The 14,802-nt window shown below is 35.2% G+C and overlaps 1 protein-coding gene across 3 annotated transcripts in view; it reads left to right on the top strand.

The window, feature by feature from the left end:
- The window catches only part of LOC135104461 (unextended protein-like), a 123,780-nt gene that overhangs the window by 96,867 nt on the left and 12,111 nt on the right, over window positions 1–14,802 (top strand). For all 3 annotated transcript variants that reach the window (XR_010270451.1, XM_064011929.1, XM_064011930.1), the window contains exons 11-15: window positions 7,077–7,213; window positions 8,104–8,239; window positions 10,724–10,842; window positions 11,731–11,847; window positions 14,124–14,195. Coding sequence is in view for 2 of the 3 variants with exons in the window: in XM_064011929.1 (XP_063867999.1) it covers window positions 7,077–7,213; window positions 8,104–8,239; window positions 10,724–10,842; window positions 11,731–11,847; window positions 14,124–14,195 (581 nt within the window). In the remaining variant the exon portion in view is untranslated. The remainder of the gene's footprint in view (window positions 1–7,076; window positions 7,214–8,103; window positions 8,240–10,723; window positions 10,843–11,730; window positions 11,848–14,123; window positions 14,196–14,802) is intronic.

Below are 14,802 nucleotides of genomic sequence, written 5' to 3'. Positions count from 1 at the left end.
CACACAGGTTTATTTGCAGATAACAAAGCTGTTGAAAAGAGTGCAAAATAATATGGATTGTGAAATGTTACAGAAGGATCTGGATAAAATATATGAGTGGAATAGATGGGAAATGGAATTTAACACAAAGAAATGCCAAGTGATGGAGCTAGGGAAGAGCAAAAGAAGACAGACATGATCCTACACCATGGGAAATATAGAAATTAAGAAAACCAAAGAAGAAAAAGATTTGGGAATTACAATAAGCAATAATTTATCACCAGAAAAACATATAAACAATATTGTTGGAGGAACATTTGAGTTACTGAGAAAGATGAAAGAGACATTTACTTACATGGATGAAAAGATGATGAAAAAGTTGACAGATTCTATGATTCAACCCAGACTGGAATATGCCGCAACTCTTTGGTCACTTCATAATAAAAAGGATATAAGGAATATAGAAAGGATTCAGAATTGCAACCAAAATGGTTCCAAGTTTGAGAGATTTATCTTATGAAGATAAACTAGAGATTAGAACTTTCAACATTACAGCAGAGAAGAGAAATTAGAACTTGTAACATTACAGCAGAGAAGAGAAAGAGGAGACCTGATTGCTATATACAGGGTTTTGAGGGGGAAGGACCAAGTTGACAAAGAAGACCTGTTTGTATGAGACACAAGAGGACATGGTATGAAATGAAAGAAGACAGCATGTAGAAGAGATGTCAAGAAATATAGTTTCCCAAATAGAAGCATAGAAATATGGAACAATTTAGGTGAAACAGCAGTCCAAGCAAGCTATGTTAGACACTTCTAAATATGGAGACAGGACAGCATGAGCATAGCTCTTTTCCTGTAAAACATAACTAGGTCAGCTTAACTTCTGTTGTAGGTAAAATAATGGAGTCCATAATAGCGAAGAACATTAGGGAGCATTTAGACAAACATAACTTGATAAATCAGTCACAGCATGGTTTCACGAAAGGGAAGTCTTTGCCTGACAAATTAGTTAAGTTTTTACAGAAAGGTTTATGAGGCGGCAGATAATGGTGATAGTTATGACATCCTACATCTGGACTTTAGTAAAGCATTTGACAAGGTAACCCATCAGAGGCTACTGAGAAAGGTTAAGGTGCAAGGGATTGATAGGAAGGTGTTAGACCGGATAAGGTTGTGGCTGAGCGACAGGCGACAAAGAGTTGTAATAAATGGCTCTAAATCCAAGTGGGGTCAAGTAATTAGTGGGGTGCCACAGGGATCAGTATTAGGGCCATTGTTGTTTTTGATATATATATCACTGACATGGACAATGGAATTAGTAGTGATGTTTGTAAATTTGCGGATGAGACGAAGATAGGTAGATTAATTAGGACAGGATCGGATGTCATCACCTTGCAGGTAGATTTGGATAGGATGAATGAATGGACAGACAGATGACAAATGCAGTTTAATATCAACCAATGCAAAGTATTTAGCGTAGGTAGAGGAATCCCACACAGTAGGCACACAATAAACAACGAAGCTCTGGTAGGTTCAGGGTATGAAAAAGATTTAGGAGTTATAGTTAGCTCTGAACTCTGTTTAAGATAGCAAGGCATAGAGGCCAGAAACAGGACAAATAGGGTATTAGGATTAATTTTTAGAAGTGTTAAAAGTAGAAGTCCTGAAATAATATTAAAGTTATATTTGGCGCTGGTTAGACCACATCTATACTACACTGTGCAGTTCTCGTCCCCATATTAAAGGAAGGATATAGGTCTATTAGAATCATTACAAAGGAAAATGACTAAAAGGATACAGGGGATCAGGGAATGAGGAGTATTCCTTATGAAGTGAGATTAAAGCTGTTAAATTTACATTCTTTAGAGAGATGTAAGTTAAAAGGGGACCTGATAGAAGTCTTTAAGTGGTATAAGGGTAGAAGGGAGGTGTAAGCAAAATTCTTAGGATCAGTAACCAGAATAAAACAAGAAATAACAGGTTCAACCTTGAAAAATTTAGGTTTAAAAAAGAGATAGGAAGGAATTGGTTCTCAGATAGAGTGTTAGATGAATGAAATGGACTTACGAGTAGTAATCAAGTTGTTAGTGCTGAGTCATTAGGGAGCTTTAAAAGAAGATTAGACAGGTTTATGGATGGGGATGATGGAAATAGGTAGGCATATCTCATACAGGGACTGCCACATGTAGGCTTGATGGCTTCTTGCAGCTCCCCTTATTTCTTATGTTCTTATTTTTTATGTAAACACACACACACACACACACACACACACACACACACACACACACACACACACACACACACACACACACACACACACACACACACACAAGAAGAAGGAAGGTGTATCAAGATTGAAAGTTGAAGGAAAAATCTATGAGGATGCACTGGACATGGCAGAGGTTATGAACAATAGTTTCAATCAGTATTTACTGTGGATGGGGAGTTTGATGCTGGAATGGATAAGTTGGTGGGGAATATACTAAATACAGTCCCAGTCAGTTATGAGGAAATACTTAAGATAATGGATGAACTTGATGTAAATAAAACAAGTAGTCCAAATGGAGTATCAAACTAAATGTTGAAGGAATGTTGAGGACAACTGGCTAATAAAATTCACAGTCCAGTGGTGACATAACTATCACAGGGAAGAGTACCAAAAGATTGGAAGAGAGCAAATATTACACCTATATTCAAAGGAGGAAATAAGGAAAACCCACTAAATCATAGACCAATGTCCTTGACTAGTGTTGTAGGAAAACTATGAGAGAGAACAATAAAGGAAAGATGGATAGAACATTTGGAAAGAGATAAAGTTTTGGTAAATTGTCAATTTGAATTTAGGAGGGAAAGATCATGCTCCATGAACTTATTGTCCTTTTATTCAAGAGTAGTCAGTATTGTGCAGGAGAGAGACGGATGGGTGGATGGTGTCTACTTAGATTTGAAGAAAGCGTTTGACAAAGTACCACACTGAAGATTGCTATGGAAGATAAAAAATTATAGAAAAATTGGAGGAAGACTGCTGGAGTGGATGGAGGATTATCTGGATGATAGAGAGATGAGAACAGTAATACAAGACCAAAATTCATCTTGGCTGAAAGTAACTAGTGGTGTCTCACAGGGTCAGTGTTGGGACTGATAATGTTTGTAATATATGTGAACAACATAAATGAAGAAATAGGTAGTTATATGAACTTATTTGTGGATAATGCTAAGCTGATGAGAAGAGTAGAAAATGTAAATGACTGTATGGTACTGCAAGATGATTTAAATAAGATAAATAGATGGAGTAAATCTTGGCAAATGGAATTCAATTTAAGTAAATGTAAAGTAATGGAATTTGGTAAGAATAAGAAAAGAATACAATATCATTATGAGATGGATGGTGTGAAGTTAAAGAAGTCAAAAAAGGAAGTAGATTTTGGAGTAACAATTACTGAAAATTTGACTCTGGACAGACACATTGATAAAATTACTGGAGAGATGATGAATTTGTTAAAAAGAGTAAGAATGGCATTCTCATATTTGGATGAAGGAATGATAAAAAAGTTGTTGATTTCCATGATAAGACCAAGATTGGAATATGCGGCAGTGGTGTGGTCTCCTCATACAAAGAGGAATACTGTAAAATTAGAAAGAGTATAAAGAGCAATCACTAAGATGGTTCTGGCATTGAGCAAGTCAACCCATGAAGAGAGATTAAAAATGTTGGAAATTCCTACCCTTGAAAATAGGGGAGAGAGAGAGAGAGAGAGAGAGAGAGAGAGAGGAGATTTAATAAACATCTATAGAATGATAAATGGTATGGAAAATGTGGACAAAAAATGTTTTATAAATTTAGACACACAAAGTATAAGGGGACACAATAAGAAGTTGAAAAAAGTTAACTGTAGAAGAGACATCAAGAAATATAGTTTTCCTCATAGAAGTGTGAACAAATGGAATGAACTCAGTGAAGATGATATTAATGCCATAACTGTCCATGCTTTTAAGACCAAACTGGACGGGATACCATGAGATTACTCCCCTCCCATAAACCACAACTAGGTAAATACTCTAATGCATGGAAGACCAATAGATATAAAATTATGCAACTAGAACAACATTGAGAAAATGATAAGGAAAAATAACAAAGTGCTCTTATTAGGTGACTTCAGCACTAAAGGAATTATCTGGGAGGAGATGGAAGTGAAAGAAATTGTTGGGTCCTAGAATGAAGAACTTATGCATACCATGATGGTGAATACAATGAGACAGTGGGTGAATGAAGCTACAAGATGCAGAGGAAAAGAACCATCACAGTTGGAATCAATGTTTATGAAAACCCCAGAAAATAGACCAAGTATACATCGTCTGAGTCCAATGGAAAGAAGTGATCATGTGGAAATAGAAATAGTACTATAGGAGGGAACAGTGTTACACAGGAAAGAACAATTTGGAAATAGGAGACAGAACTATGCTAAGGCAAACTTTGCAGAGCTTAATAAATTGTACTAAAAAAATAACTGGAAAGAGCTATTTTCAAGGTAAAGTAGTACAAGAAAATATGAGATATTTTTGAGGAAGTATAGATAGAGGGTGCAACAGTTTGTATCAAGTTATAAAGTGAAAACTGGGAAGCATGAATGGTATAATGTGTGTAGAAGCAAAAAAAAAAGGACAGGGCATGAAGGAAAATGATGAGAAAACTGAACAGAAATACTAGGGAAGAATACAGAAAGGCAAGGAATTAATATGGTATAATAAGAAGAGAAGAAGAAAGAAATTTTGAAGGTGACATAGTAAGAAAATACAAGAAAGAGCCCAAACTCTTCTACAGATATATAATGAAACATAAAAATGAAACAGGGATGACATAAGTTAAAAGAGAAGGAAGAATTTATGAAACTACTGAGGAGATGAGTGAACTAATGAATGAGTTTTCAATCTGTGTTTACAATGGAAACCAATTTTGTTGCACTGAAAGTGGCATCACAGAATGAGGGAATACAGGAGATACAAGTAAAGAGACAAGAAATCAAGAAACTGCTGGAAGAGCTGGATGTTAGAAAAGCTATGGGACCAGATCAAGTAAATGGATGGATATTAAAAGAATGCAGAGAACAAATGGAGGAACCCATATGGAATATAATCAACACCTTGTTGAAAGAAGGAAAAGTACCAAGGGAATGGAAAAAGCTAACATAGTCCTAATATACAAAGGGGAAATAAAATGGAACCATTAAATTACAGACCAGTGTCACTAACAAGTATTGTAAGCAAGCCTTGTGAAATAGTAATTAAAGATAGATGGGTGCAATATTTAGAAAATGAAAGATAATTCCAGAAAATCAATTTGGATTCAGGAAAGGAAGATCCTGTGTCACAAATCTACTGAGCTTTTATACGAGAGTAATAGATGAAATACAAGAGAAGGACAGATGGGTTGATGCAGTATACTTGGATCTCAAGAAAAGCTTTTGATAAAGTTCCCCCAAAAGTCTTATGTGGAAGTTACAGAATGAAGGAGGACTAAAGGGAGCAACATTGAGATGAATGGATGATTATTTACAAGGGAGGGAAATGAGAACAGTAATCAGACACTAATTCAAGTTGGTGCAAAGTGACAAGTGAGGTACTGCAAGGATTTGTGTTGCCACCTATTATGTTTCAAATATATGTAAATGATATGACAGAGGATCTAAATAGTTATATAAACCTTTTTGCTGATGGTGCAAAAATAATGAAAATGATGAAGGATGAAAATGACTGCAAGGAGTTACAAAAGGATATTGACAAGATACGTGCATGAAGCCAAAGATGGAAAACTAGAATTTAATGCCAGAAAATGCCACATGTTGGAAATAGGAAAAAGTAAACAGACCTTCATGGAATTACAAAATGGGAGGAGAAATAATAATGAAAAAGTAATGAAGGAAAAGATTTGGGAGTAATGATCCAGGACACACTATCACCTGAAAGGTACATAAATGGAATATTTGGCTCTACATACAACTTGCTAACAAACATTAGGGTGGTGTTTAACTATTTAGATAAAGAAATTATGAGGAAAATTATAATAAGCATGATACAACCTAAATTGGCATGCACAGCAGTAGTTTGGGCTTCACATAGAAAAAAGATATACGAAAACTGGAAAGAATACAGAGGATAGCAACAAAGATGTTACCAGAATTGAAAGACTTATATTTATGAAGAAAAACTTGAAGAGATAGGATTACCAAGACTACAAGAGAGAAGAGAAAGAGTAGACCTGATAACAATGTACAAATTAGTAAACAATATAGAAAGAATAGACAGAAATGACTTGGTATGACAGATGGAGGAGGGAAAGAGACAGATGAGGGAGCATGGGAAGAAAATAAAAAAGAGTGAATGTTCAAGCAACATCAAGAAATACAGCTTCCCATATCGAACTATTGAAATCTGGAATTATTTGAAAGAAGAGGCGGTTGTGGCAAACAGTGTATACATGCTTAAAGAGAAACTGGATAAATATGGTTATGGAGACAGGATTAAATGGCCTTTGGCTTGTGCCCAGTACAATACAACTAGGTAAATACACACATATGAATGGATCAGGAAAAGGACTGGATATTTGGGAGGGTAGATTAAAAATTTGAGAAGTGAGGGATAAATCTTTGAATGACACTTAGAAAAATACAGTAAACCAATAGAAATACAGACACCTAAAATAAACTTGAAAAAAAAGATGACGGAAGTGGGAAGTGTACATCAACTTCAGGAAAAACTTAACCGATATGGACATGGAACCAGGCTCAATGCATTCAACTTAATTTTCGTACATAAGTGCAACTAATTACCCACCTATGCACACAACCACCCACCCAAACACACACATACATATCTTTGCCATGAATAATTCCAACAGTAAGTTAACAGTATTTTAGTATATGCAGAACATGCACATGCAACACAGCACATTTTAGCTTGTGCATCTAACACTCAGATACAGATCCAGCACATTCATGATGAGCTCTTACATAATTTTTAATCATATTTTGTAGATGAATGTCGACATAAAGTTGAATGTTTGATAGAATGTTAATCTCATACCTGTTTCTGCACAGCTGTTGAGCCATTCAAGGAAGGTCAGCTGTCAGAACTGATAGTGAAGAAATTGTTGAATCAAGATGTCATCCACAACATCAAGCTGCGCAATAAAGAGAATCCTAAGGCTGATCATCATTCCTATATTTACACACAGGTCAGTGAAGTGTCATATGTGGAAACTGGACTGAAGTGTCAGGGCCTCAGTTCTCTGACAACCCTCACCAGTAACACCTTCCATTTTTTTTTTTTCTTTTTTTTTTTTGTGGGGGGGGACACCAGCCAAGGGCAACAAAAATCCAATAAAAAAGAAAAGGCTCACTGAGATGCTGGTTCTGAATAAGGTCCAAAGCAATAGTCATAAATTGAAGGATAAGTTTCTTGAAATCTCTCTTTTGAAGGGAGTATTTATAAAGTACAAAATGCTAAAGTCCCATTAATAGATACACTCCATAGTATACTGAGATGTTCTCTACACACATGTATTCCTCCTAAGTTACACAGCTCCCACTCAATTTTCTCCAAAGCTTGACAACACTTCTTCCATCCCTTCCTGATTCCCCATTCCTTCAGCCATCATACCAGTGTTGTCTCATAAAATAATAACCTTGATTAGGTGTATCATCCAATGCTGCAAAAATAATCTTGAGAATACCTCTTCTTTTATTCATTCCAAACTCACTAATTTCCCGTACACTTTCCTTTCCTAAAATGATCCAGTCCTCTTGCCTTCAATTACTATATTGTCATACTGACAAGCCTGAATGAGTTTGGTCAGTCATTCTAAGATGTGGCAACACATCTATTTAATAGTGACTAATAATATGAAGTCACATGAGAAATAATGTGCATAATTTATGCACTCAGAATTTTATCAACTAGTGCAGAGATGTTTATGAGATGCACAGGACACTTTAGGGATTAAAACTTTTTAAGTGTAGTGTTTTCAAGAAAAATTTGTTAATGTTTATCACTCACAAAATTAATATCATTAGTTACAGAATGTAAGCATCTTACTGAGATTTTGATTCTTTTTTCTTTTTTCAGGGTAAACCAGTGGACTACTTTGTCTTGATTCTGGAAGGCCATGTGGAAGTGACGATAGGGAAAGAAAACCTCACCTTTGAGAGTGGTCCTTTCACTTACTTTGGCCTTGCTGCAGTCTCACAGATCCAGTCTATAGGTTTGTTAATGATCCAATTGTGTCATTATTTTATTTATTTATTTATTTATTTATTTATTTATTTATTTTATTATTTTTTTTTATGGCATAAGTACATCTTATTTTTGTATATAATTTGCTTTTCATCCATTTTTATGTAAGATGTTCACTAGTAAGGGTTATAAAGGCAGAAAAAAAGCCTGTTGGGGGTGCTAGTCACTGAAGAGTAGATCCTAAAGGATCATCCAGAATTATAAAAGTGTATTGAAACCTCCCTCTTGAAAAAGTTAAGTTGTATTAGTGGAAACTGTGGAAGTAGGCAGCGTGTTCCAGAGTTTATCATTGAAAGCGATAAAAGATTGTAAATACAGGTTAACTCTTGCATCAGGGAGATGGACAGATTAGGTGTGAGAGAAACTAGAAAGCCTTGTGTAGCGAGGTTGTGGGAAGATGGGAGGTATGCAGTTAGTAAGAGCAGAAGAGCAGTAAGCGTGAAAGTAGCAATGGAAGATAGCAAGAGATGCAACATTATATCAAAGAGAGAGAGGCTAAAGACAATTAGAGGAGAGGACTTGTTAGATGAAATGCTTTTGATTCCACCCTATTCAAAAGAGTAGTATAAGTGGAAACCCTCCATACATGTGGAGTATAATCTGTACATGGGCAGATAAGGTTCCTGTACAGAGTTAACTACTAGGGAGTGACAAAATCTGGCAGAAATGACTCAGAACACCTAACTTCATGGAACCTGGTTTTTGCAAGAGATGAGGTGTGGAGTTTCCAGTTTAGATTATTAGTAAAGAACTGATTGAGGATGTTTAGCAAAGAAGAGGGTGGACAGTTAATTATCAATAAAGATGAGGGGATAGCTATTTGGAAGGTTGTGTGGAGATGATAAGTAGAGATATTGGGTTTTTAAGGCTTTGAACAACAATAAGATTGCTTTGCGCAAGTGATGAATCTTGCAAAGATCAGAAGTCAGGCACTCTGTGCCTTCCCTGCATGAGTTATTTAATTCCTGAAAGGGTGGATATCTAAGAAAAATATGGAAAAGTGCAGAGTGGTGTCATTAGAGTAAGAGTGGATAGGACAATAAGTTTGGCTTAGATCATTAATGAATAATAGAAAGAGAGTGGGTAACAGGAAAGAACCCTGATGAACATTTCTGTTAACAGACCTATGAGAGGAACAAGGACAGTGACAATAGAATGATCAGAAAGGATAAAATTGCAAAGATAAGGATAGAAACTGTAGGAGGGTAGTTTGGAAATCAAAGCTTTGTGCCAGACTATGAGATGCTTTTGATATGTCTAAGGCAACAGTGAAAGTTTCACCAAAAATCTCTAAAAGAGAATAACCAAGATTCAATAAGGGAAGCCACAAGATCACCAATAAATATTTAAGAAACTTTCCATTGAGGATAGATTAAAAAACTAAGGAAGACTGGAAATTGAAATAGTAGGATGGTATTTTGAAGGATTAAAGGGATCACACTTTTTAGAAATAGGATGATTTATTGGCAAACTTGGAGCAGGAAGGAAAGGTAGACAGAGTTCTAATAGTTCTAATAGGCAAGGTGCAAGCACAGAGGCACAGTTTCAGAGAACAATGGAAGAGACCCTATCAAGTTTATAAGCCTTCCAAGGGTTAAGACCAGCAAGGGCATGGAAAATATCATTAGGAAGAATCTTAGCAGGAGGCATGAAATAGTCAGAGGGTGGAGGAGAGGGAAGGACAACCCCTGATTCATCTCAAGTAGAGTTTTTAGCAAAAGGTTTGATTAAAGAGTTGAGCTTTAGAGATGAGATGACAATGGTGCCATCAGATTGAAATAGAGGAAGGAAAGATGAAAAAGAAAAGTTATTGGAGATATTTTTGGCTAGGTGCCACAGGTCATGAGGGGAGTTAGATCGAAAAAGATTTTAACATTTTCCATTGATGAAGGAGCTTTTGGCTAGTTGAAGGACAGTTTTGGTATGATTTCATGAGATGTAAAATACATGAGTTTCAGGTGATGGAAGATACAGTTATTGTCTGTGGGCCATCTCTGTCATATATAGCACAAGAACAGGCTGTGTTAAATCAAGGTGCAACACCATTGCATCTAAAACTGTGTGTGTGTGTGTGTGTGTGTGTGTGTGTGTGTGTGTGTGTGAGTATGTATTTACATAGTTGTATTGTACAGGGCACGAGCTAAAGCTAATTTTTTGTCTTGTCTCCATAACCATATATATATATATATATATATATATATATATATATATATATATATATATATATATATATATATATATATATATATATATATATATATATATATGATTAACATTTGACAACAGCACTGAAAGCATCTCATTACATTACTTACAATATGTGGTGGAGTTGCCTCATAGCTCTGTCTTCCTATATCATGTTTTTATTTAACTAGTCATTTATCTTTTGTGTGAGATGTGGCAGGATAATTATACATATAAGAATATTAATAGTGTAAGTTTACATTTTCAGGTGAATCTCCCTCAGCATCCACACAACTCAGCAAAGGCAGTATGTTGGGCAGTGTGCAGTCACTTGATTCAGCCAAGTTTTCCTTCACCCCAGACTACTCTGTTCGTGCAATCACTGAGGTAGGTGCTTATTTATTTAATCAAGTAATTTTTTTCACTTATTTATTTGTTTATTTGATTTATATTTTTTTCAACAAAAAAAAAGGGGAGAAAATCCACTTAACTGCCACACCCAAAAAGAGTTAAACAGGAGAAATTTAAATGGATTCTCCAGTTTATTTCCAGAGGTATCTTGATACTTAAATCCCAGAGTATTTAAAGTCACATGAATGGTGAAAAACAAACTAGCAGAATTGCAGATTCTACCAGTTGTAGAGATGAAGAGTGAAGATACCGGTTAACTTATTAATAAGGTGATCAGAAGAAGGGTGAAAGTAGCAAGTTTTATAAAGTAGGTCAATGGGAGTGGAAGAGTCATGCCCCAAGGAAGTTTAGAAGAGCAGTAACTATGGAATTAATGGTAAGTAGTAAGAAATGCATCATTGAAAAGGTGAATGAGAAATGAAGACAGTAAAAGAATGGAGTAATGTAATGTAATGAAAAGTTGTGTTAAGTAAAGCAGTGGGGCTGGAACTCCCTCCATATAAAGATGTGGCCATAAACAGTCTGGTTGATGTTACTTCCTAGTATATATTGATAATAGATATATGATTACCGGAAAAAAAACATTTATATACTTCATGAGTACTTAATCATCTAAGTCGTAGAAGGTGTTAATAAAGGAATAGATGAACATAAGGTTTATGAGTTTCTCATGATATGATAGATGATGGTCTGCATCTCTTGTGGGTTTTTTCTGTTATGTAGGTAATGCTGTAATATAAGAACACTTTCGTACTATTCTGCACCCAAAATATTGATGTCAATCTTGATCTGCTCATATATTTTTAAATAGCATTTTGTCATTATTTGTGTAAAATTTTTAAAGGTGATTCTGTGTTGGTGCAGGTGGTATACCTGAGGGTGCGGCGGTCACACTACATTGCTGCCAGACGTGCCTTCCTGCTGGAGCAGGCACAGAAAGAGCCACATAGTGAGGAAAACTTTGAAAAGGAATTTGCCAAGGTAAATATTCAATAAAACCTACTATTTTAATTTGATAATTTTAGAGTGTGTATCATCCATTGTAGTAAAAAGTGATAAACCTATGGTTTCAGTTTGTGGTCATTAAACAATGTTCTTAATGAGTTTCCGTCAAAGAGATAATTGTGAACCTCCAAGACATAAGTATTGCATTGCAGCACAAAAATATCATAATTGGTTTCTTAGTGCAAAACAGACACAATTACTGCCAACTTGTTTTTCTTGGTAAGACAAATTATATTTCTGATGTTACTTTGCATGTAAAACTTTGGTATATATATATATATATATATATATATATATATATATATATATATATATATATATATATATATATATATATATATATATATATATATATATATATATATATATATATATATATATATATATATAATACACACACACACACACACACACACACACACACACACACACACACACACACACACACACACACACACACACACACACACACACACACACACACACACCAAAGGTAAGACAAAGGGATTTTTCTGGTTTTGGAAAGGATGAGAGAAGAATTGGAGAGAGCATGATGAGAAGAAGGATTATTGAGCTGGAGAGTGAAATGAGAGAGATGTGTGTAAGAATGGTGAAGATGGAAAGAATGGTTGAAATTATGACTGATGAGAAAAGAATTTTGAAAGGTGTATGTGATGATTTACACCAGAAATTGGCATTATATGAGAAGAAAACAATGGAGTATGAAGGCAAGGTTGATGAGTTGAATGTAAAACAAGAAATTTGGAAGAAGGAACAGGAGGAAAAGGTCAGCTTCAGGAAAATCATGGAAGAGCAAAGTAAGGTAAATGACAGTATGCTAATGGAAAAGGTTAAAGTGATCAAGTAGAAAGAAAACTTGGTGAGAGACACAGTAGATAGGAAAAAGACTGTAATGGTATTTGGTTTAAAGGAGGAGTGTGTACCACAGAGGCATGAAAGAGAAAAGAAGGAAAAGAGGTGTGTGGATAAAATGGTGGAGATAATACAAGAAGACAAGGTACTGACAGAAAGGATTGAAGAAATTTGGATTGGGTACATATGTTGAGGGTGGAAAGCTTCCCATTAAAATAAGGTTTAGGTCACAAGCAGCAGCTGAAGAAATAATAAACAAGGCTTGGAAATTGGCTAGAGTTGAAGAGTACAAAGAAGTGTGGATAAAATAGATAGGACCAGAGAAGAGAGAGCCACTATAAATAAACTAAGAAGAGAAGCAAATGAAAAAATGAAGAAAGATCAGAGGTGAAGATGAGGTTCAATTGGAGGGTCATAGACATGAGGCTGAGAAAGTGGTACAGGAAAGAGGACAATGCAGAGGGGCAGGATTAAAAGTGGCATATACATACATAAATGGTTTGATGTCATCAGTGTTGGAAATAAAAGATTATTTAAAAAAGAAAAACCAGATATCATGGGAATTGTTGAAACAAAAGTGGTGAGTGATATGGACATTTTTAATATTGGAGATAGAAAATACATCTGGATGTGAAATAGAAAATGTAAGCAGGGTGGAGGTGTGGTGCTCCTTAGTTAGAAAAGAATTTATGGTGGAGTCTACTACATGTGGAGAGGAGGAGGCAAAAGTACTGAAAGTAAGTTTAAAAAGAAATCTGGGAAGATGCCAAAAATATTGTAGTGACTTGTGTTCCTCCTAATTCCATCTCATGGGAAGAAGAATACAAGAGGATGCTGGAAGACACAAGGGCATGTTTATCCAAGTTGCTTGAGGAGAATGAAGATGTACTAGTGATGGGAGACTTTAATTGTAAAGAGGTATCTTGGGAAAGTTGGACCACAGAAGGTAGTGAGTCATCATGGGGAACAAATTACTGGAGTTGGCTGTTGAGAATATTCTTACGCAATGGGTTAAAGAAGACATGAGATTCAGAGCAAGTGAAATACCATCAAGACTCTATCTAATTTTCACCAAGAACAAGCCATAGTAGAGGATTTAAAGTACAAAAGCCCAATAGGAAAAAATGATCATGTATTGATTCAGTTCTTAGTAATGGATAAAAACATCAGTACAAGAAAATACCACAGGAGAAAAGACCACAGATAAATTTAGTTTGAGAGTGACTCTGTAGTCGTAGCCAGATGGTGGAAAACTCGGAAGATTCAAGAGCGTGGGCACGAGAGCAGCTTAAGTCATTACGCACATAAACGCAACATCTAGCTTTGGATCGAAAATGAGGATAGAGATAACCATTGTCAGTGATACATCCACTCCACAGATGTTGATTGAGGATGATGGGCCAAGTTCACCAACATGGGAGAGCACACCACTCACCACTCCTCTGAATAAGGTAAGTTATTATTTGCCTTACATCAACTGGCAGTAAATCTGTTCATTTATATTAGTTCACTTATACCTTTATTTTCTATTTCTTTCTTTTTTTCATTTATTCAATTCAATTACCATAGTTTAACTTAATATTTTTACATAATGCATAATTCAGAAGGTATTTGCTTTGATACTTATTCAGTTTATTATTATACATGTAAAATGAAAGTGATATCTAAAGGTGCATGGCAATATATATCACCTCACTGAATTGTTTGATATTTTATATGAATTAAAACACATCATTATAAGCACTGTATTGATTTGGCATGTAGTGTGAATATTTTAATATGATTATATAAAATGACTGGAAAGCATGCATTATATGTAGATGTGTATGTGATAGTGAAAAATGGGATAACATATGTTGTTCAAGCAACATGCACCCAATACATTGCCCTGTTTGTATCACTGTTCTTGATGCCAAAAAGTCAACCAAGCCTGTATGCAACAAACATTTATGACATAGTTATAGTCACTATACTCATGAAGCAATTAATTTATGTAAGAAATATAATTCTGTAGTAAATTACCAATTCAAAGGATGGATTTCAGTAATTTTTGCAAGA

The sequence above is a fragment of the Scylla paramamosain genome, chromosome 10 (assembly GCF_035594125.1).
Source record: "Scylla paramamosain isolate STU-SP2022 chromosome 10, ASM3559412v1, whole genome shotgun sequence".
Lineage (NCBI taxonomy): Eukaryota > Metazoa > Arthropoda > Malacostraca > Decapoda > Portunidae > Scylla > Scylla paramamosain.
Note: the sequence above shows the minus strand (reverse complement) of the source record. Positions and strands in the feature narration are given on the sequence as shown.